The 23513-nt window shown below is 46.3% G+C and overlaps 1 protein-coding gene across 1 annotated transcript in view; it reads right to left on the bottom strand.

Moving 5' to 3' along the window:
* Nucleotides 1-790: 790 nt before the first annotated feature.
* ITGAL (integrin subunit alpha L) overlaps nucleotides 791-23513 on the bottom strand; it is a 69986-nt gene continuing 47263 nt past the window's right edge. The window contains exons 16-30 of the mRNA XM_063138344.1: nucleotides 21821-21981; nucleotides 20712-20863; nucleotides 19789-19917; nucleotides 19104-19177; nucleotides 18486-18627; nucleotides 18082-18186; nucleotides 15897-15976; nucleotides 14861-14947; nucleotides 12814-12889; nucleotides 11683-11793; nucleotides 10354-10422; nucleotides 6938-7042; nucleotides 5848-5943; nucleotides 2935-3042; nucleotides 791-2297 (exon numbers count right to left, since the gene is read on the bottom strand). Coding sequence (XP_062994414.1) covers nucleotides 2103-2297; nucleotides 2935-3042; nucleotides 5848-5943; nucleotides 6938-7042; nucleotides 10354-10422; nucleotides 11683-11793; nucleotides 12814-12889; nucleotides 14861-14947; nucleotides 15897-15976; nucleotides 18082-18186; nucleotides 18486-18627; nucleotides 19104-19177; nucleotides 19789-19917; nucleotides 20712-20863; nucleotides 21821-21981 — 1690 coding nt within the window. The 3' untranslated portion in view covers nucleotides 791-2102. The remainder of the gene's footprint in view (nucleotides 2298-2934; nucleotides 3043-5847; nucleotides 5944-6937; nucleotides 7043-10353; nucleotides 10423-11682; nucleotides 11794-12813; nucleotides 12890-14860; nucleotides 14948-15896; nucleotides 15977-18081; nucleotides 18187-18485; nucleotides 18628-19103; nucleotides 19178-19788; nucleotides 19918-20711; nucleotides 20864-21820; nucleotides 21982-23513) is intronic.

Genomic DNA, 23513 nt, shown 5'->3' with positions numbered 1-23513 from the left:
AATTTTCTGACTTCCTGCTCTTATCCATGTCTCCGTCTTATGAACTAATAAATGCTCTTTTTGATTTTACTCAAGTGCCCTGAATTCATTTAATTTTGGCGCTGGGGTGATAAACTTTGCTAAACATTTTTTTCAAATAAATTTCACGATGATATATGGTTGCACATAGCTTGCGTATTTTGAACAGTTATTTGTGGGTATTATTTGCAAGCAGAATGAGTTACAAATGCCTGCCCAATTTAGCTGATCAAAACTCCGTGGCCTGAATCTAGAGAACCACGTTAATTGTGTGCAGGCCTGAAGGAGGCTTGGAATTGGGTATTGCAAAGAGCCAAATAAATGGCAAGTCTCTGTTGAAACTGCGAACAGAGTTTCATTAGCTGGTTTACTTAGGGTGCCCATATGGAAAGGAGGACAGGGCTCCTGTATCTTTAACAGTTGTACTGAAAAGGAAATTTCAGCAGGTGTCCTTTGTATATATGGAGAACCTGGTGAAATTCCCTCTTCATCACAACAGTTAAAGCTGCAGGTGCCCTGCCCTCTTTTAAATCTGGTCACTCTAGTATAGCTCCTGCAGCTTTAACTGTTGTGATGAAGAGGGAATTTCACCAGGTTCCCTATATATACAAAGGACACCTGCTGAAATTCCCTTTTCTATGCAACTGTTAAAGAGACGGGAGCCCTGTCCTCCTTTTCCTATGGTCACCCTAGGTTTACTATACAAATATTCTGAAAAACAGTTACATTGTGGCAAGCATGATTATTAAAGGGTGTGGGGTTTTTTGGTTTGTTTTTTAGAAAGCACTTTATGTATATTATGACATAGTAAGTAATGGCGAATATCTTAAAGAAGAAATGTAAATAAAACCGAAACCCAACAAATCTTCAAAAGAATGAATACTGAAAAAAAAAGCATAAATTACTCTAACATTTTTAATGTAAATGGATTGTATTAGTCTGGTCAATCTGAAGTGCAAAATTAATATGTTTAAAAACCAGATGGTTTTTAAATAGATTAATCACAGAGGTTGAAAGGTAGAAATGTCACATAAACAGCACCCATTTTCTTTTAAGCTGAATCCTGGCTTTCTAAAGAAAAAGAGAGAGAGAGAGAGAGAGAAGGGGAGGAAACCAAATGGGGATTGCACACTTCCCGTTTCAAAATCTGTTAAAGGCCTGTAACGGCTTGATGTGCAATAACAGAATCAATCTCTGCTATGCAGGTGGAAGATGAAGAGGAGGAGGGGAACTCTGTGGCAGGGGCGGTGTTGAGGGCCACAGTCCCAGTCCTGCCAATGGAGGGTGGGGACACCCCTTTTACCTGACTTTTCTCTCCCCTGTTTTCATCCATCCATCTACTGTTCATCTCCTTTCTCTCTCTCTCTCTCTCTCTCTCTCTCACACACACACACAGCAATCCCGATGCAGCCAAGCAGCAGCACAGAATCAGCGAACTTAAATCAGGTTCACGGGTAGAAAGAGTTAAAGCCTCCCCACCTCTCAAACACACACAGTCATCTTCCTGAAGACTACTGTTTCCTGCTGCTATTAACAGCCTGTAAACAGCCATCTTGACTGCATTAGGATAACCGGGGAGGGTGATTAGAAAGCCCCCTTCCCACCCCTGGGATCTTTTTTCCCCTGCTGATAGGCCACCCTGAGACAAAGAGAAGCATCTGACAGTCCCATGGGCTGCAAGCTGTGCTCTTCATTTTCTTATCTGGAAAAGGGCCTTAATGATATTTATATCTATACACACAAACAATTGCTCTGTTTTCATCGAGGGGATAGCAAGGACGCATCAGCCTGCTAGTCCATAAGAATCCAATTCCTACTTTCAACTCCTTGTTTCTGGCCACCTCAACTTGTGCGCCTGCCATCTGCTGTCCCGATATATACAGTCGATTGGTATCGTTCTAAGAGAACCCGTGGAAACACCAGAGATAAACACAATCACAGTTCCGTTGTCCACAACCGATGTGCAAATGGCAAGAGAGGGACTGGAAGTCCTCACTGCTAGCCTCGGAAAAGGTTCTTTCCTGCACACCGAACATTTAGGCCAAGTATCTCAACTATAATCTGTGGGGAGGAAATTGATCTGGTCATTTAGGCTCAGTTTCTCCATCTGTTAGGTCTGTAAAGCATTTGGCTTCTTTCTCTTTGTCACCCTCCTCGCTGCCTTCTGATTTAGCTTCTTTCTCTGTATCATCGCCTAGGTTATCTTCTGAAGGTAAGGCATTCACATTTACTTCTGGAAAGTCCATTTTCTGCTTGTAGTTACGTTTGAAGAATCCACACTGTAGACAAAACATGGGAACTATTAGCAGTAGGAGTAAGATGCTCAATTTGTAAGTAAGAGACCCCACTTCAAATCCCAATTTAAAATTTTTGGGGTAGCCTTGGGCAGCATTCTGCTTCTCACAGCTTAATCCAGCGGTCTTCAACTTTGTTGCCATCCTCTGAGCCACAGAACAGGGAACTTCCCCGTGAATAGGGGTGTCCAGGCCCTCATGCTCAGCGTTCTAGACCTACTGGCAAAGTTAAACAACAATTTGTACAATTTACAGGATTCAAATTCTACAGGAGCCAACTTGGATTTAATTTCTCCTAGTGCAGAGTCTTCTGGGATGTGAATCATAGGAACTGTCCACAGTATTAATAGAGCTAAATTTGGTGAAGGGCGGAAGCTTAGCGGAAGGGCAGATGATGCTCCCCAGGCAAAAGTTCAATCCCCAGCATTTCCAGATACAGCTAGAAAAGACTCCCATCAGACAATCTGGAGGACTGCTACCAGTCAAATCACTGAACTAGACGGACCAATGATCCGACTCTTTCCTAGGAACTGAAAAAATATGTTTTGGATATTAACAGTGGTAACTTTAAACTGCTACTACTACTAAGAAGTTGAGCTTCCCAAATGATATCCAGTCTTACCTTGTAAAGTCCTACAATGATGAGAATTAGCAAGAACAAGCCTCCTACAGCACTGCCTATTATAATAGGGAGATAATCCATCTCATACACCTCCTCCACTTCAGTGACCTGTGGAGAAAGAAACACGTACAGATTACTAATCATATTGGATAGAGTCTGAGATGGGCAGCCTGGTTCTGAGGGACTCGATTCAGAAGGGGGAAAGGCATTTATATTTCCCTCCAGGCTGTCATATCAGCCCAATACTGTGTTTTCTCCAACAGAGGCCTCTCATATAGTAGCTACTTTCAAATAAACATCTTGCCCAGAACATACCAGATATGCTTGTCGTTTCTAAAGTAGAAGCCCAATCATCAGATAATCAAGAACAAAAGCAGCTAAAGCAAAATGTCTAAATGGAGTGAAGATGAAATAAAATGTAACAGGCTTTCTGAGAAGCCAACTAGTGATCATTGTATGCCCGTAAATCATTTCAAAGTAGTAATGTGCATGGTTACCTAAGGAAGTTGTGGGCTAGGGGAGGAGGGAAAGATACAGCTTAGAAAATTGGTCAAATAGAAAGGACACCCTTGCTGCTCAAAATGCACAGGTCATAGGTTAGATACTGTTTAACACTCTCCAGACATCCTTTTGTTCACAATATTAAGGAGCAATCCTATGGTTCCTGGGCAAGCGTCCCAGGGACCGTTGGATTGTTCCAGTCCTGCTTTCAAGGTCAGGGTTGCCGTTCCAACCTTGGAAAGTGGAGTTGAAGATCGACCCTCTTCCCCCGCCCCCTCGCAGCCAGTGTGGAAAGAACCACCAGCTCCCCCACATGACCAGAAAAGCAGGGCATTCCAATGGGTGGAGAGAGGAGGGGAGGAGACCAGAGATTGATCCTGAGCATCCTCCCCCTCTGAAGTACCCTTGCTAGACGGGCTGAAAAGCCCATCTCGCGAAATCTGCAGGGCGGGAAATCGGGAAGGCAAAGATCGCCTCCACTGCTGCTCTTCCTGCCTGCATTGGGTGATTGGACGCCTCCAAGTTCAGCGGCTTCCGAGCCCCAAGGGCACAATCGACAGGGTTGCGCCCTTAGTTTAGCTAAACAACAGTAAAAGGTTGGGATTTGCCCACCTTTACTTAGAGCAGTGGTACAAAATTTATGGAAAATGGTGTTTAATGAGAGAAAAGAAATTTTAGGAATGGAGATCGAAGAGACACCTATAGTGGCATTGTTATCATTATATGGAGAATTGAATTGTAATAAAGAGAATTGATAACGAATTTGTTAACAGCAGCAAGATTAATGATATCTAGGAACTGGAAGGTTCAAGGGGATTATCATATAGAAGATTGGTATAAAGAAATATGGGATATTGCTATTAATGACAAATTAACATGTAATATAAAAGTTACACAAGGAATGATAAAAACGAATGATTTTGAGGGAATGTGGAAACAGTTCCTAGAATTTGTATTATCAAAGGGGAGTGGGAAAGCACCTCCAGAAGAAGCAATGAGATTTCGGAAACATGAATAAGATCCTGTGGTTGGGGGGAGCACTTTTATGTTAAGTATGATTATGTTAAGAGAATTAAGTTAGAATATATGTTATCAAATGTTTATTTTATATTATTGTGTATTATGTAGTATTGTTTTATTTGTATTGATGTATTGTTGAAGTATTAAATAATTTTTTTAAAAAAAACCCTTAGAGCAGTGGTGAGGAACGTGTAGTCTTCTAGACGTTGCTGGGCTGCAGCTCCCACCAGGCCCAGCCAGCATAGTCAGTGGTAAGGGATGATGGGTGTTGCAGTCCACTCTGGAGGGCCACACGTTTATTTATTTATTTATTACATTTATATACCGCCCCATAGCCAAAGCTCCGTGGGCAGTTTTCAAAAGTTAAAAACGTTCTCTATCCCTGCCTTTAAATGACTGAAAAGTTTGATCATTCTAATTTGTGAGAATTCTCCTGGAGTAAGTCCAGACAAGACTTGTATCATGCCATCACCTTGCCTCTTTCATGGAATTTTACAGGGGTCTCAGGCGATGGCGTCTTACTCTCGTAACTCTACCGTGTCTTCCCATCGCCTTTCCCATCTTTTCTCTTACCACAGGAAACCCATTAAGAAAGGAAAGACGGAATAGCTGCACAATTCCTTCTTGTTGGAGGTGCTAGGAGCCCTCCGACTGGAAGCACCACGGGTTAATTTAGAATTAAAAGGAATAATTAAATGTGGATTAAATATTTCTCTCAGAAACATACCCAAAGAGAAAAATCTACCAATTTTAGTCATATTTTCTCTACTTTCAGTGAGCAAGAAGTTTAATGCTCAAATAATCTAGTAGAGTAAGGCAAATGATCTTATGAACCATCCCATAAAGTTGAGTGGTTCTCAAATGTGTGTGCGTGTACCATTTGAACATTGCTGGGGGAGGGGGTCTCAGCTGGGGATTCTACAAATCAAAGCACATAATTCGTATTTTAATAACGTTTTCCCCTTCAGCAACAACTTCAACATAATATATATATATATATTGCAAAAATCACAAGTAACAGACCAGACCCCAATGCTACATTTTTAGTGGGGGAAATAGTAGACTGACACAGCGGTATATTATAAAATTCCTGGACCCTACGCCAGGGCCTCATTTGTCTGTTTGATAGTTCTGCCCTGGTCAAAACAGAATCATCCTCTGTTCTCACAAAAATTAAATCAAATGCAGGATCAAGTATAGATATTCCTGATTGCTTTGCAAGCTTTGCACAGACTACTTTAATGGACCTCACAGAGCACAGTCTGAAAACCTCTGCCCTAAAGTAAATGGTTTGGATGGAGAAGATTTTGTTGAAAAGAATGAATGCTGCGAACAACACAGGGAAACTTTCAGTAAGGGAGGAAAGGAAATAATCCCAGAAACATCCAGTACCTGAAATTGGGAAAATTCAGTACCGTGGATATTTATGAATCTTCTGGTGTTGAACGTTAACCACAGGGCTGTGCAATACTTGTAGCGAGAGGAACGCTAGTAGGACAGAGAAGGTAACAATAAGCTCTACATCATATTGAGAAACATAAACCACATGCAGAAAATCCCGACTTTAACATAAAGCAATAGGTCTGCTCCTAAGCACAGATGCTTGCCATAACTCACTTAGGGTGCGAGCCTATGGGATGCGGCCTGGTCAACTCATAACCCTCGGAACCTGGAGGCTTATGGGTATCCAATACAGAGCGGGAGGCGCCTTGCAATACGGGCGATTGTAGCTAGACGGGCAATTTTCCCTGTAGCAAAGGCTTCGGAAGGGGAGAGGGAGGAGGCTGGGGGCAACTCGTGGAATGCCTTTCTTCCTTCTCCACATTGTGAGCCTGGAGAGAGCTACCACAGTTCTCTCCAAGCTGGCTACGATTGGGGGGGGGGGGGGGGGAGGACAAGGAGGGTGGTTTCCTGGCTCTCAGCTCCGAGTCCTGTCCGTGAGTTTGGAGCCAGGAATCCGATCAAGGGTTGCTCCCTCACGTTATCTTGGTGATGTTTTGAGAGGTTTAAGGAGCCCTCTCAAAGACTGCTCACACGTGTAGCTACGGTTCACGCATCACAGGATTTGCAACTTGTCTGGCCAGAAGGGACAGATGTCGGCCATGTCAGTGTGATTTACGTTAAAGATAATTGTAAATGAAACTTCCAAAAGTACAAAAGGGCCAGAGCTTAGTTGTGGTGCTTATGCTTTGCCTGGAGGTGCCCCAGATTCAGTCCTGAGCACTTCAGGGCAAGGCTGAGAAAGACCCCTGCCTGAAACCTGGGAGACCACTGTGGGCAATCCTGAGCTATACAGGTCAGAGGCTTGGCTCCGTATAAGACAGTTTACTAATTACCTCATAAACCCAATTTAGCCCTCTGGCCTCAATATCACGGCCCACTAGATGGGGGAAAGGATCCCATCCTCAAAATGCCCTCGATAAACCCAGGTCCCAGTTCTAAAGCTGGATGGGAGCAGCAAGTTATCTTTCCTGGATTTTACCTCTATTTTGCCGTTGGGATACATCGTCCCAGTAACATGGATTTCAGAGGAATTTATCAGTCCAAGGTCACACCTAAAGATGCTGTATTGGTCAGCAGTGCATTGCTAGGAAGAAAATAGAGGGGTTAAAGAAGACTTATCCACACTTAAAACAACTTTTTCAGGAGTGGTTATATTTCTAGAACTGACCAGTAGCACCAACTTGTGATCAAATTTCCATGTCCATACATAGTAGGCCCTGCAAATTTACTCCCAGGTAATGAGAGTACCTCACAAGAAGGAAGGGTGGAGGACGTTTTTAGGACTGCTCTTTGTCCCAGATAGGCAGAGATTGCTTCTTACTTAGGGTGACCATATGAAAAGGAGGACAGGGCTCCTGTATCTTTAACAGTTGCATAGAAAAGGGAATTTCAGCAGGTGTCATTTGTATATATGGAGAACCTGGTGAAATTTCCTCTTCATCACAACAGCTAAAGCTGCAGGTGCCCTGCCCTCTTTTAAATCTGTCGCTCTAATATAGCTCCTGCACCTTTAACTGTTGTGATGAAGAGAAAATTTCACCAGATTCCCCATATATACAAATGACCCCTGCTGAAATTCCCTTTTCTATGCAACTATTAAAGATACAGGAGCCCTGTCCTCCTTTTCGTATGGTCACCCTATTCTTACTGCTGCTTCCAAAAAGAGGCCAGTTGGGACTAAGACTAACCTGCATCAGTTGTTCCAGCTGTGGTAATTACTCCTCCAACACAAGGAATAACCACCACTGGGGAAATAAAGCTGCTTTAGCGATGGGGCAATTCCAGAGGTGATTATACCACAATAGTTAAGTTGTATGATGGACACACCCAAAAGTGACCTACCTCAGAAGGCAAAGATTTTAAAGGCAACCTGTTGCAAACTCTAGAAAAAACATTATTCAGCAGTTTAAACCTAATGCTATGCTTCTTGGCATAGAAAGAGCGGTGCGTCCAAGAAATCCCTTTCGGTGAAGCAAAATGTGGCAGTTAGGATAGATTATTCAAGGTAAACCGGTTTAGGACTGGAGATACATTGGCAGATGAAGAACTGCCCCAGTGAGGTAAAGTTGTAAAGAACCGGCTCACAGCAGTCAGCTGCTATTGCCATGGAATCAACTGCAACCTGGTTCCATAGAAGCTTCTGCAGGTTGCGTATTTCCTTTTGCATACGAATGAGAACTCATCACTGCCACGACACAGGCTCTGAACACCAAGCCTGGCCGTGGCTCCTCCCTGCTCATGCCAAGCACCACCGCTTGATACGCCTGAGGCAAGGGGTAAAAACCACCTTCCACCAAACTATGTGGAGAAAGGGGTTAAATGGAGAAGGATTTCAATATATAAAATAAAACACACTGTGAGTTATGTGTGCTGAGGGGAATTATTGTCAGAGTGGGTGCTAAATGTGTAAACTTCAGATGATAAATGCCAAACAGACACGTGGGATTTTTGTGGTAGTTAAAAACGAATGATTAAAATGTATTTTTAAAAGTTCACAAGCTTTGTTTCAAATACAACATTTAAAAACCTTTTTGAAACCTTTCATCCAATCCTTTCACTCATTCACATATGCGCTTTCCTTTCTCTCACACAATCACTCTTGAGCTTTCTTTATTATCTGTATTGATTAATATACATCAACTATGTGCACACCACACTCCAAAGACACCACTCTCTACACTGAACCTCAAATTTCCCAGAACTTAAGTACTCTAAACACAGAGAGCACTAAAGACTCTAAGAGGACCAAAAAAGTCCCCCCCAATCCCCTCAGTCATTCCCTTATATATCACTCCTCCCCCTCCCAAGACATTCTAACTCCGCCCACTCAGGCCAACATTCTAAACGCACCACAGACTTACAAACTGCAGACATACATTTGGGAACTGACTTGTGGGGTGTAACGCCACAATCACTGACGGTTAACTCTTTTGCATCTTAAAGACTGAGGCCAGTCTTGGCCACCTAACCTTTTTGATCTTTTGTTAACAGCACCTCTGAATGAGGGAGCTAATCCTTACATTCCAAAGCTTCATGTGTCCCTTTTATCTCTCTGTTCTTATATCCCAGTACATGACCTGCCAGTGATCCTCATTCCTTCAGCGCCACCACCCACCACCCTCAGTCTCCTGCTCCTTCAAAAGGCTTTGCCCTTTCTCCCTTGCTGCCCCTCATACCTGGAACTACCCTGCAAGGGAGGGCAGATTTCAAGTTTGCTTGATCTATTAGTTTTTGTTGTGGTTGTTTGTTTGTTTGTACTAGAGCCCCAAGAGTGGCCAAGGGAGTACGAAAGACGCACAGTTAGAATTAAGGAACAGGGTGTCTCTGAGCACAGGGTCAACCCAAGAACTTGTTTTAGGACCAGAGTGGAGCTTGCTATCCTTTCACACACACGTGTGCACACGCCTGCTTTCTCCTTAAACTTTCTCCAGCCTAATGTGCCTGGAGCAGGTGGGAATCCACCTTTTCATGGTTGCTATCATTAAACTATAGAGCAGGGATGGAGAGCCTCTGGACTGTCAAATTAATCTGGCCGGTGGAAGTTCCCCATGTGTCCTGGAGAGCCTCTGGAATCCTCCAGGGGGCAGGATTTGGCTTCAAAACCCCGCCTCCTAGAGGAATCCCAGCTGTTATCAGTGATCAGAGGTGTGTGTGTGTGTGTGTGTGTCCCCTGTGCACTACTCCCTGTCTCAAATAGGGAATGCCGTGCAAGAGAATTTCCCTCTGAGAACATGCTCAGCCCAAGAATTTGCTTTAGTTCCGTAACTGAATTTCACACACACACACACACACACACACACGCATTCCTCATCACAGAGGCAGGATAATGTGGTCTCCGGTCAGTGGTGAGGATGCAAGCGTGCATGAAAAAGATTTAGTTGGCAAAGAGAGGAGCCAGCCCTTCCAGCGCAACCTGAGTCTTCTTTCAGACAAGAGGCACATGAATGAGGTGCCCAACTGAGTACCTTTCTCCATGCTGAAAGAGGCACAGGGAAAGGAGAAATGAGCGGGGCGGAGGTCATGACATCACCACATCCCGCCCACTGACATTATCCAGCCGGTGAAGGGCCTGATGGGGAGTCCCCCCTTCCCTAAATACAGTTCCCCACCCCTTCAATAGGGAGCCAGAAACTCTTGCCAATCAACTGCAAATCATGCAAAGATCTACCAATAGATCCCAATCTGCCTTCTCTCCATCCCTGCCTTACTGTGACCAAGACTTACGTATACACGTACATGAAATCAATGGGCATTCTTTGCTCCCCTCCCCATGCTTTCTCCATTGTGGGTTCACATGGGTGAATCCACAATTAATTTTATTAATTAATTAATAAGCGTGCAATGTATTTTGACATATAATACTTCGTCAGCAATGCTCATCCTGAGATAATCTACCTCAGTCAACTTGGAATGACTCCTTGTGTTATCCTCCGTTTGAAGGGCCTGGCAGGTCACAGAGGGAACCTAGGAAGAGGAGAAGACTCCATGTTACCAATACCACAGTTATATAAATTCTAGATTACCGTATGAAATTTTTCATGGAGCTACTGGCCATGCGTGCTTCTGAACAGAATTTTGAATTGTACTATCGCCCTGCCTCATTCATGAAATTTTATGGAAGGTCCAGATGACATGAAGATCTGTTTGCACTCAGCCGGTGTTTTCCCACTGCTGGATTCTTTTTTTTTTCCTAATTGCAACCAATCCAGTAAGGAGGGAAAGAGTGAAACAGCAGAGCCATTTTTCAGCAGTTGTGGACAGGAAAATGTACCACTGAGGTACAGCGGGAGGTATGATGATGATGATGATTTTCACTATGCTGAAATAGGGCACTTTGAAATTATGGAACAACTTATCTCCTTTCCCTTTTTCTTTTTTTAAAAGGACACCGTTTGTCAATTTCAACTACTGCCCTCCCTCCCCTCCTTTGAAGAAACAGAATTTGGAAACAGTCAATGGAGCTTCTTCAAATGGGTGGGGTGGGGTGATTGATAATGTAACAACATTCTGAGGTTTCCTTGACTGGTTGCAAAAGTGACCAAGCAGGCAAGTTTCCTCACATGGTTGTGGGTTGTAAAAGGAATCAGAAAAATCAAGGGGTGAGTTTGAAACGGACAAGCAAAATCAAGTGGGCCAGTTCATGAAACTTACCAGAAAAAGTCAGGATTTACAGCCCCATCATCACCTTGTTTACCTGGGAGTAAGGCTGTAGCCCACTTGCCCTGTGTTATAGGCACTCCGCCCCGCCTTTTTTTTCTCGTTTTGAAGAAAATAACTTGACACACGCACACAAACGCAAACCAGCATGGTCAAGCGGTGCTGTGAATTCAGGGACTGCTTCAAAACGCTGAGAGAACCAGTATGTGGCGACCATGACGGGGTCAAGAAAGGGGAGGGGACAACACTGCCCACTTGTTTATGCTGTACCCACTGTGTGGACAGAACATGGTGAGAGGCAACACACTGAAGCAGCCCTAGAAACCCCCCCCCCCGAAATGTAGGCCACGAATGGGAGCTCCGCTTTGAGATGACTGCGGAAGAGCAACGGTTGGCAATGCTAGGATCCCTTCGTCTGGGAGCACCCATAGTTCACCTTCCTGGAATGATGATGAGGCGATTTCTCCCCCATGCTCAGCTACCCTAAACTAGCACTAGGGGGGAGCGGAGTTTCCCCCTCGCATTTCCAATTGCCACCACCGCCCTGTTGCCCTCTAGAACACTTACGGTTTCGATATTATCCACATTCCAGGTCAGCCTGCCAGTGAAGGTGGTCGGCACCTGCACGAACACCGTCACTTCAGGAGTTTGGGAAGTGCCCATGGGCATGTTAGTTACCTGGGGGAGGGGAGGGGAGGAGATGGAGAAATAGAGAGAAAGGAGATGCTGCACGTTAAAACTCCTTACTGCTAGGAACTAAGCCTGGGGAGACACATTTTAACCTGTCAGAATGGGGGGAAACTGTACAAAAGCCAGGAAACCCGCCAAATGATCAATGGTCAAGGAAATGGTGAAGCAAGGGGAGGACACTTCTGGGGAAGCCAGATTCGATCTCCAGGCCTGAGGTTCTGCACCCCTGCACTAACCAAACCCTGACCTTGGGAGTGTCTTTCCAGAGGTGCTTCGGCCCCACGTTCCCTTAAAACCCCGCAGCTGCAGGGTGGGAACCAAGGCCGCACTACCATTAGGCTAACTAGGCAGCCGCCTAGGGCGCAGACCTCAGAGGGGTGCAGTACTGACCTTTAAGGGTCACAGTTTAATACAAATTAGCTGTTTTAAGAAAAAACATAATAAGTTCAAGTTTTGTGTTTTTTATCTTTTCCACAAAACATCTGTTCTTAAAAATCGAAGTTGGCAATTTTGGGGGGGGGGTGTATGTGTGTGCGCAAGTAGCTTGCCTTGCCTAGGGCGCAAAATAGTCTGGCACCGGCCCTGGTGGGGACAGTTAATCCCCAATGCAGGAAGGAGCCATGAGCTTTCTGATGGCCATTCGGCTCGTCAGGCCCACGTCCAGCCTTCTGCCTGGCTTTCCCTCTCTTCTGGTGACCTATCAGGGCTTGCGATCCACCCCTTGCCCGAAGCTGAAGCGAGGTCACCACTGACAGATGGTGGGAAGGCAGTGGTAACCTCGCAGCAAAGCAAAAAGTCGCGTTAAGTCCCCGGCTTTTTAAATCCGCAGCTTCGTTGTATCGCCAACGCGCAGCCAACACGTGGTAAATAGGGTGCACAGACAGCCCCCTGCTCAGCGAAAGCGAAGTTGCTGCATCGCATGCCTTTGGCCTGATGCTATGAGATTCTGAGTATCATGAAAGAGATCCTAGATCTCTCTTTTTGTGAAATGGGTGGGCTGTCACTCACTTTGTACACGTGCTTCACGGTCTTGTTTTGTTCACCCTGAGAAGTGAAGTTAACGTAGTGCATAGACGCTTCTAACCTGCATTGAAGAAAGAGCAGACACGAGGATGAGGGAGGGCAAGATGTGGGGGCAAGGAAAAGCCCACCCCTAAGAGCTACATTCGTCAAAGGTGGTGACCCGGCAGTAGTGGCAGTGACCTGAGCGAGCCACTCCTGGGCTGGGCACCTCCCCTTGGGGCCTTGGCCACCACAGAAACCACAACCACTCACATTACTAGCTAGAGAGGAAAGGAATGGGCTGGAGCAGGGGGAATAAGCCTGGTCGTCTTGTTACCAGAAAGAGGCATTTTATGCTTTGCTGCAATCACGGCTGTTTGTTACGAGGTTCTGAATAGAAAAGTCCTGCACAGCATCTGTACCAGTTACATGAATCCAAAGGCTCTTTGAGCATTAGTAAAGCTATGATTATGAGCATTATTAGTAAAGCTATGATTATGAGCATTATTAGTAAAGCTATGATTATGAGCATTATTTCTCCAATATACAAGAAAAGGCTACCACTCAGAGCTATCTAGCCAAGCCCTCGTCTTTATGGGAGGAATGCACTTGCATTCCTTCCCGACATCTGCACGGGAAGGAACGCAAGTGCAAACTTTCCCTGTCTTTAAAAGTTAAACAAAATGGGGGGGGGGAGGGAGGAGAGCAATGAGGCTGTTCCTCCCTCCCCCTTTAAAAAAAAATCTGTATCTCCGGAGCTGCGCAGATACAGATAATAAAAATAAAAAGAAATGGGGGAGGAACGGGCAGCCAGAGGGAGGATGTGAGGAGAGAGGCAGGAACTCCGGGCGAACCACCTCTCCTCTCCTCCCTCTGGCTGCCTGTTTCTCCCCCCATTTCTTTTTATTTTTATTATCTGTATCTGTGCAGCTGCGGAGATATGGATAATAATAATAATAATAAAAAAGGGGGGAGGAATGGCCCTGTTCCTCTCCTGCCCCCATTTTTTAAAAACTTCTCTTTTTACTTTTACAGGCGTGGGGCCGCCCATGGCGACCAACCAGAGGGCGCCATGGGCTCTGCTGCCAAAAAAGTTGGGTTCAGTGCCTGACTTTTTTGGAGCGGAATTTCCAAGGTTTGCCCTTGGATGGCTTCGCAATGGCGGCTGCGTCGTGTAGATGACGTGCCGCTACTGCGAAGCCACCCTGGGGCAAACCCTTTGTGTAGACATGCCCCAGGTTGTTTCCTGTAAACTTAGAGCCAGCTTTATGTTACACACGAAATATGGGGCGTGACAGTCTTTCCTTTCAGTTACAGTTTATGATTTAGAGACATCCCCTTGTTTGGGACACTAATGACTAGAAATTAGTAATTTGTTGTCATGCCCTAAGGCAGGGGTGGGATTTTTTTTTGCTCTTATGAAAGTCATAAGAACACAAGAGCCATACTGGATCAGACCAAGGATCCATCTTGTCCAGCATTCTGTTCACACCACGGCCAAGGTCACCACTTTGTTTCTCCATCCATCAGTGGCGGCTTCTGTTCGGGTTAAGGGTTGAGCCAGTGGGCGCTGCAGGGGGTTGATCCAATTCCAGGGTAAGCTAAGGGGCAGGAGGCAGGCTTAATGAGCCAAATGACCACCAGCGATGCGGCTTTCCTGGCTGGATAGCTTGTGCTCCCTCCTGCCATCTAAATTTATCGTTCCCGCCTCACAGCAGCGACGCTGCAGGGTTTCGAGGGAATCAACTACAAAGAGGCGTCATATAGACACCCTGTAACCTTATATCTAACATATAGTTTTCTTTCTGGATGAGTTCCCTTCACCCCAAATAAAAGCAAACACAGATGCATATGGACAAGACACACATACATGAACAAGACACACACACTGACAATGCCAGGGAATTCAAGATGCTGAATTCCGCACCCTGAACCAAATTCTACGTTTGCACTTGCACGGAATCATAAAATATACGCAGCCCTGGTTAAGATTCTTGAGCTCCGGCCTCCTCCCTAGTTGGGGAAATGGGAGAAAAAGCAACCACTCTCTTACCCCTCAACAACGAGGCTGATGGGATACTGGACAGGGATGCTAATGTTGGCTGTGTTGTCATTAAGAGTCCCGTTCATCTCATTGTTGCTGTAAGACAGAGAGTCACACAGAGTTTAAGAAGATGCAAACTATTCTTAAACCCACTTGCTCCAGAAATAGTCCCAACCTGCATTTATAGATGCTGATGCTGATGCTGATAATGTATAGACAATTATCCCCATGTACTGTATTATAATAAGCAGATCCTTCGTACTCTCATCACTGTGCCTTCTGCCAGGCTGTTCCCTATGACTGAAATTCTCTTCCCCCCACTACCCTGCATCAAGCCACTTGCCCGTTTTCGTGCAAATCCTGAACCACTTAAGCCTTACCTTACTTGCTCCACCATCGCTATCTGACTCTTCTCTCTGCAACTTCTTGTCAACCCCCCACTCCCCCGACGTACCTCTTCCAGCCCTCTCTTGAGTGGAAGCCCTGTGATTAGGGAACAGCGGTGCTTCCAGATGGAGGCCTCCGAATGCTACTAATCAGAAGGCTTTCTGCACCTCTTCATAAGAGGAGCCCTGCTGGATCAGGCCAAGGGTCCACCTAGTCCAGCATTCTGTTCACACAGTGGCCGACCAGCTGTCCATGAGAATCACAAGAAGGACATGAGTGCAACAGCACCCTCCCACCCATGTTCCCCAGCAACTGGTGTAGATAGGCATACTGTCTTTGGTACTAGTCCTGATATAGCCAACGGGACTTGTAGCTATTGGTAGCCTTCTCCTCCAGGAATTTGTCTAACCACCTTTTAAAACTCCCCCACCCCCTTAATGGACTTTCTGCAGAAAGAGAAAAGATAGAAGCAGCAGCAGGAAAACACAGGAAGGCTATGAGTGGAAGATGACGTCTATGTAAATGATAGCATGATGAAAGCATTGTCTGGACCCTGGCCAGGTCACTTCTGTGTTTCTAGACTAGTCCGGTGCTGCTGCTAATTCTGCAAACAACAACAGCCCAAAACAGTTCAACACGGCAGACAAAACAGACTTACCTGCTGACATGGGCCTCCATGTCCAAGTTATATTTCCAGTCATTTTTAGCGGAGCTGCCAAACCGGAGCTGGATCAAAGCCTGAAATGGAAGAGGGAGGAGAACAGGACTGAGGCTATTCACAGCATCCACTGTATATCGCCCCCCCTTTCATCCAGGACCACTGACCCCCCACTTCCCTGTCATCCCTGCAATCCTGGAAGCACACCTTGAAATGCAGAACTGTGCTTCCTGTTCCTAAAAGTTCAAGAGAAAGGAGAGATGGGCTCTGGTGCTGTAGTTGGTATGGAATGAACGTTTTATTGTTTCCAAATTTAAAATAGTTCCCCACAATTGCCTCCTGCTGTTCCCGATAAACTCCCACCCCCACCAGGATATTTCTTCTCTTTCATTCTCCATACAGTGATGGAGTAATTTCAGGGCATATTTTCAGACAACATATCAGCTTTGCCACAAGCCTCACCTGTGGAGCAATTTTGATTCCTAAACAGTGGACAAATGTGTATCCTCTCTACTCTAGAGGATGCTGGGAACATGACAGGAAGGCCAGGAGCCTTTCAGCCTGTAGGCAGCTGCCTCACATGGTTGAGCCACTAATCAGCATGTTGCAGCTTCAACCTAGGTCAGGGGTGGGCAACCTGCAACCCAAAGGGGTCCCCCTGTGGCCCATGAAATACCTGATTACTGCCTCCCATTCCCCCCCCCCCGTGCCCCTCCTGTTGTACTTTCTCCTCTTTGGGGGCCTAAAACAGACTTTTTTTTGCTGCTCTACCCCGTCAAATTCTGCGGTTTCCCTCTCTCAAGAATAACATTATTGCGAAGGAAACCACAGCTTATGGAGGGATAGAGTGGTTTCCCTCACAATAATGTTATTCTTGAAACCCGAAAGTCTGAAGGGCTGGAACAGCCACCTCTCTTCTCCTAGCAGGGAGAGGGACCCCTTCCCTGCCTTGGGAGGGGAAGTTGAAGAGCTTGATGAAGGCTTCCCTGCAGCCCCACAGAGGGGAGATAAGGGGTGTGTGTGTGTGTGTGTGTAGGGAAATGTGGGTGAGAGAGATTGAGTGAGAGTGTATGTGTGCTTCTGTGGGTGAGAAAGTGAAGGGGGAAGGGCTCTCTGCATGTATGTGTGTGGGGGAGAGAAAGGGGGAGGGCCAGGCAAAGCTGGTAGTAGGCCCGGGCCAGATGGGAAATGTAGGCCCCATTTCAAACTCCTCATTAAGTATTTTTAGTCAGTTCAAAATACATATGAACTAGAACGATTTATAAAAAAGGTAATGGCAAGCACTTTTATTCAAGGTGTGTATAAGACATCTTTGCCTCTACCAGGGGGACTCAGAGTAAGCCCCCTCAAAATCGTAGGCCCATGCCAACTGGCCCCACTGGCCCCCCTCTGCCCAGCCTTGGGGAGTGCTAGTTCTGGCCACACGCCCTGCCGGCATGTGGCCCTTGACACGCCACCAACTACCACAAGCGGCCCTCAGAAGCGAAAATGTTGCCTACCCCTGGACTGGCTATGCCCACCCAGGTTGGCTATTTGATCCACTTCTGGTTCCAGTTAAGCCTCAGTCAAGCAACAAGACCTTCCTGAGCTCTGTTGTGTTGCCGTATCCTTCGGCTGTCTCCTTGATCCCTCCTCTTGGCTTGCACAAGGGCTCCCCTCAGACTGCTGCCCTTGCCTCAGCCCTGGCACCAGCCTAGGGCTGAGGCAACGAGTCTAGGACTAAGGGCTCCTCTAAATGAGCAATTTATTGCACGCTCGTGATTGGCCACTCATGGAAGTTTTCGGGTCGGTTTCATGATGTCTCCAGCAACCAGGACATCTACCGCAGAATCCTCTGGAAATTCCGGGATAAAAATAACTACTTTTAAAATGGCAATAGCTGGGAAACAGCAAGAACTTCCGGCACTAGGTGGCGCTGTTTCAATAAAACTCAATGGAACTTAACAGAGGGGAAGTATTCAATTCAAACCCCTTGTCTCCCCTCTCCTCCCATGTAATTCAGCCCATAGTAATTGTGCCAAAGAACCAGGAAGCATAAAAGTCCCTGGTAAACAATATGATTTCCCTTAATGTAGGCATGCTCTAAGCCTTAATTCATATTTACCCCTGCACAGGATTCAGTGAATTTGAAGCACTGTCAACAACCTACCCCACCCGGGCCACACTGGTGGTATCGTATCCTTACCTTTGTGCTATTCCTGTAGACTGGGTGGCTGATATTGCAAGTGAGGCCCTTGCTGTCCTGACCATGCAACATTCCGTCACAGTTCACGATGACGAGAGCATTGGACTGTGCAAGAAGACAAACGAAAGACGTGAATCCAGTTGCAACTTTCTGCTTTCAAATTACGAACAGATTCAAGTTCTTCAGACATCCTGAGCTTCTTGAGTAAGCAGGGACAGCCCTCCTCCGAACCTCCCACCTGTGAGTCTCAATATGCTGCACCTTTCAGATTTCCCCCTCTCAGCAATCTTATTCTGGTGGGAGAAGAAAGCACCCTGGCTATCCCAAGATAGCTATCCCAAGATCACAACTCATGGAGCAGTAGCAATAGTGAAAGCCTGACTTTTTGCGGATGGAGTCCATACCTTGACCACAGAAGCTTTGCGAAAGGAGAGGCCAGGAATATGAGGCACATGGAGGGTCACAAAGTATGCATCCTCCTGGTGGTTCCTTAGCTCCAGGTTCACTTCCAGTTGATGTTGAGGGGATACAACCAGCACCTTAGACCTGAAAAAGACGGAGTTGGGAGAATAGCTTGAGAAGCAGCCTTAGGGCAGGTCTGCAGAACCTCAGCTCCGATGGCCAAATCCAGCTCTTCTGGAATCCTGTTTGGCCCTCCAGGATTGCCTAGATAACCACACACCCATTCCTCTGACCACTATAATTTGGTGGTTTTCTGGCTTTTGTGTAGCCCCCCCCCCATTCTAAAATGTTGAGATGCTTTCCTAGTGCTTAGGGCTCCTCTAAACAAGCAATTTATTGCACACTTGTGATTGGTCTGAACACTTGAAATACATCGTATATATGCAAAGGATTCTTATTATTTAAAGAATAATGCTCTCCAGATTCTGCTCTCCCTCTACTGCAGCCTCTTCCCACCCCTAACACATCGGCAGGACACTAGGAGGCTGCCCAACTGCATTTCATTTGTTCCCATAGAGGACAGATTGAAGAAACTGTAGCATAAAGGACGTTTGACATACCCGGAATCGTGGAAGGAGATTTGCATGTCGGCCTGACACACGTCGTCTGTCCCGCAGTTCTTTCCAAAAGGAATCTAAACATATCCACCGAGAGAACCAGGGCAGTTAATATATTACACCCGCTCAACGTTCTCCCTCTGCTCTGCCCAAACCCTGTCCAAAATCTGATCAACTCTGTTTCCGGATTTCCTCCCGGCTTGCTCTGAATCCCATCCTTTCCCCTTCCAGAAAGTGCATTTCTACCTAAGTGCTTTCAGTTCAAAAACAATTTTTTAACTGGTACGAAGGTTGTCTGCATGCATGTCCTTACACAAAAACATTTGGATTTAGCTATGTACTGCCCAGATATCACCCTCCACTGCATGCCGTGGGTGTCAATCATAGCTCTGCACATTTTCTTGTCTGCCCAGTTCCTCTGTCCTAGGGGGGATCTACACTACTGCTTTAAAGCGCTTTTGACAACTGTTGGGGCCCAGGACACACTGCATATATAGTTTTCAAAACATTTTCAAAGTGCTTTAAAGCACTTTAAAAGCAGTAGTGTAGATCCCCCCTAAAGCCATAAAACTCCCCTCCCTTCCCACATACTCTGGGGCCAGCCCCCATCCCTGCCCCAGGTTGACATCTCTGCTATATCTACTTTCCTTCCAGGTATCAGGAGTCCCTCCTGGCTCCTGCCTCTCACCTCCACCATTGTCCTGTTCTTTAGGGGGTTCAGAACAGGCCTGGGATGCCCCTTGCTAGGCTCGTTGTCATCCCTGAGGGAGTAGTTCACCAAGACCTTGATAGGTGAGAGGTAATCCTCAATGCAGTTCTGCAAGGCAATGGAGACCACAGCTGCCGTATAAGTCCACACCTCACTTACAAATATAAGCCAGTCCGTTCCTAAGGAAGGGTCCTTGCATATGCGGCTGGCTCGACCCCAGAAGAAACTGCACGCCGAGCAACAAGAGATGCCAAATAAGAACAAAAGAAGAGCCAGGCTGGATCGGATCAAAGGCCCATCTAGTCCAGATTCTGTTCACACAGCAGCCAACCAGATGCCCCAGAAGGATGCTCTGAACTTGATGGAAGTGTGCAGCAGGGGTGGTGTCTAAACTACTCCACAACACATAGCTCGTGGGGTGTTTTAGAAACCATCCTATCACACACCTTGCTGGCTTTGGCTAACAGGCTAACCTGTGCTACAGGTTATTAGGGAAATGACAGTCGCGTGAGTGGCACGGGGAAAAGAAGCCACTGTGATTGTCCGAATTCAGCCAATGACTGTAGGAGACATTCTTGATAGGATAGGAATGAAATAGATGTTAGGTCCAGCCAAGTTGATCTAGGGACACTCAGTGACCAAGTTCACATGATCAAATAGCTTATTATGAGTTGTTTAAGCCATGGTGAGCTGCGGTGCGTGCCAGCCACCATTCTGTGTATTTAACCCCTGACCGAGGGTTGTTTTATTATCTGAACCTGGCCATCATGGATTACGCGAGTGTTAAACAACCCATTGCGAGAGAAGCCACTTTTCCCCACAACATGCATCATTTTATACAAACAGATGCCACATCCCACCTCAGATGAAGCTGCATGAAACGAGAGTAAATGTGCATTTACCGTGATGTTAATTCTCTCCTGTAAGCACTCTTTTCCGAGAGAGATGTCCTTGGTCCCATCTATGACTTTCTTGCCATTGCTAAGCACACCTCGGTTCTTCATCCTGTTTCCGTCAATCTCCAAGCTGAAGAGGAGGCTGGCAGAAAGAGGCCCTGGAGGGAGGGAATAAGAGACCCTGATGGCGGCAGGAAGCAAGCCCTGTTATTCAAGAATGCTGCCGCAGCTGAAAGGCAGCAACAAAAAAGGGCAGAAGCCACAAGGCAGAAACTTTTAATTAAAGACACAATAGCTCTTAAATGCTTCAATAGCACTTTGCCAGCGCAGCCCACGTTGGGCAGGCTGGGACTGAAATTACATCTTAAGGACAAAAGAAAAAATTGCTGCCATTCAGGACTGGGGGGAAAAGGAGGGCAACACCACAGAAAACACTGGAGAGGAAACGAATGATGGCCATTCGAGAGGAAATGATGACAACGCCAGGAGCTTCATCACACCAGCATTATACTCTGCAATTACTGCAAATTGCGTCCAAAGGACTCTGAAGTTTTCCAGCTTATAATCTGCTTTGATTGTGAAGTACTCCCATGCATCCTGCTTTAATTGTGCTATAAAGGCAAAAGACTCGCTGTATTTTGATACTAGTTTTGGAGCGTATCATCTGAGCGGCCACTGGGGCACAGGAGCAGGATTTGAAGAAAAATTAAACAAATGCTTACATCTGCGTAAGCTTTAAAGATAAAGACATCAAAACTGGCACAGTAATATATATTAAGGAGAGCTTTAAGCAGGCCAAATTTGAATCGGATTGGGTCATCCGTTGATTTTTTATGATTTTTTTACATTTCCCCCCTCAAACCCACTTCCTGGTATGCAAAGGATCTTGCCGCCCGGTAGCAACAACAACAACAATGGTGACAGCTTAGCGCTGTAGGGGATAATTCGAGGGAAACAGGTACGTGGGATGAAGCTCCAGGGGAGGCAACCTGTGTGCTCAGCGAAGCCTTTGCCTTGCTCCCATATCAACCTCTCTTCTTCAAATGTAGGTGCTGAATTCTTTCCTGCAGGATTACGCTTAGAGAGAAGCTCCGTGACCTTCTGGCATCTCTTACCATTGTAGCTCTTGGTGGCCAAGCTGCTCACGAAGCAGACGTTGAGGCTGAGCACCTTGTTATGCCATGACCTGGGGTCCCCCGAACATTCCACGTCTTCCACCCGAATTTCTGTAGGCTCGAACGTCACCTGTGCGTCCACTGTGACAATGGGTCTGGAGCTGTAAGTAACAGAGAAGAGGGATTATTAGCTACCAACCCCTACAGATCTCCCAATATGTTCAGTGGCTGCTTTATTAACAAGAGACGGTCCGATCAGCCCAGAAGTCATCCCAAGAAGTCTGGGAGGCTGCCTGTATGTGAGGGAAGCCCTGTAGTGGCTGTGGATCTGCGCTGCGTCAGTTAGATGACGCAGGTGCAGCTTCGAAGCCACTGTGGGGCTGTCCCGCGATGCTACAGTTGGAAAAAGTCAGGGATTTACCCCGACATGTTTAATCGGAATGAAGCCAATGCGGTACTTCTGCTATCTGATGTCGCTCTGGGGCCAATCCTGGGGCAGTGCCTGGTGGAAGGCGAACGGCAATTGGTCGCCTTCCACCAGGAAGACAGTGGGGGTAGTTCTGGCACCCGGATGGCCGCCCAGAAACCCCGCGCTCCCTCCTTGGCGTCGGGATTATCCGGCGACACCCCAGGAGAAGGAAAGTGCGGGGTTTGAGAGGGAGGTGGTGCCAACCTGGCGCCATGAAGACAGCCTCCAAAATATTTGTGGAACACCTGTAGTTATTTCCATGAAAGGAAAAGGCACTCTGCTCATGGACTGAGGCACTCCCTTCTTTAATATGACTTCATTTATGTATTTATGATTATATTTATACCCCACCTTTTTTTTTATTTTGCAAGGAACCTAAGGTGGCTGACATACCGTATTTCTTCGATTGTAAGACGCACACTAATTTCAGTACCACCAACAGAAAAAAAAACCCTAAGACACATCCGCGATTCTAAGACGCACCCCATTTTTAGAGATGTTTATATGGGGAAAAAAGTGCGTCTTAGAATCGAAGAAATAGGGTAGTTCCCCTCTCCATTTTATCCTCACAACAACAACCCTGTGAGGTAGGTTAGGTTGAGAGTCAGTGACTGGCCCAAAGTCACGCAGTGAGCTTCCATGGCCAACTGGGGACTAAAACCGGGTACTTCGGATCTCCCAAGTACCAATCCAGCGCTCTAAGCACTACACCACACCACACCAACTTCATGTTTTTCAGGACTGCTCTTCCAGCTCAAACTGGGCCCTAACTATGTCCTCAGCCTTCCCTCCCCTGGGGCCCTCCAAATATGTTGGACTGCAACTCCCATCATTCCCAGGCAGCATGACCACTGGCTGTCTGGGAATGATAGGAGTTGCAGTCCGGCACATCTAGAGGGCACCAGTTTGGAGAAGGGTTGTATGTCCCTATCCTGATTCACAGCTTATTCCCAAATATACCCAGGGGCCTCTGCCTCACACTCAGCTCTCTGAGAATCCAGGGGCTTTAAGCCCCAACCCTTCCCCCACAAGCATCTAGATTTTAATCCCCTTGATTTTCTGGAGATAAGAATCCTAGATTTCGTATCTCCAGAAAAGATCAGCCCTGCCACCACCACAACTAATTCTCTTTCACAAGGCACTCAAAAACTTAATTTTGCACCGAAATGGAGTTTAAAATATTTGACAGCGAGCTAATCCAAAAGCAAGCCAAGGTTGACTGTG

The sequence above is a fragment of the Elgaria multicarinata genome, chromosome 11 (assembly GCF_023053635.1).
Source record: "Elgaria multicarinata webbii isolate HBS135686 ecotype San Diego chromosome 11, rElgMul1.1.pri, whole genome shotgun sequence".
In the NCBI taxonomy this organism is placed as follows: Eukaryota; Metazoa; Chordata; class Lepidosauria; order Squamata; family Anguidae; genus Elgaria; species Elgaria multicarinata.
This window is presented reverse-complemented; position numbering and strand designations above follow the sequence as displayed.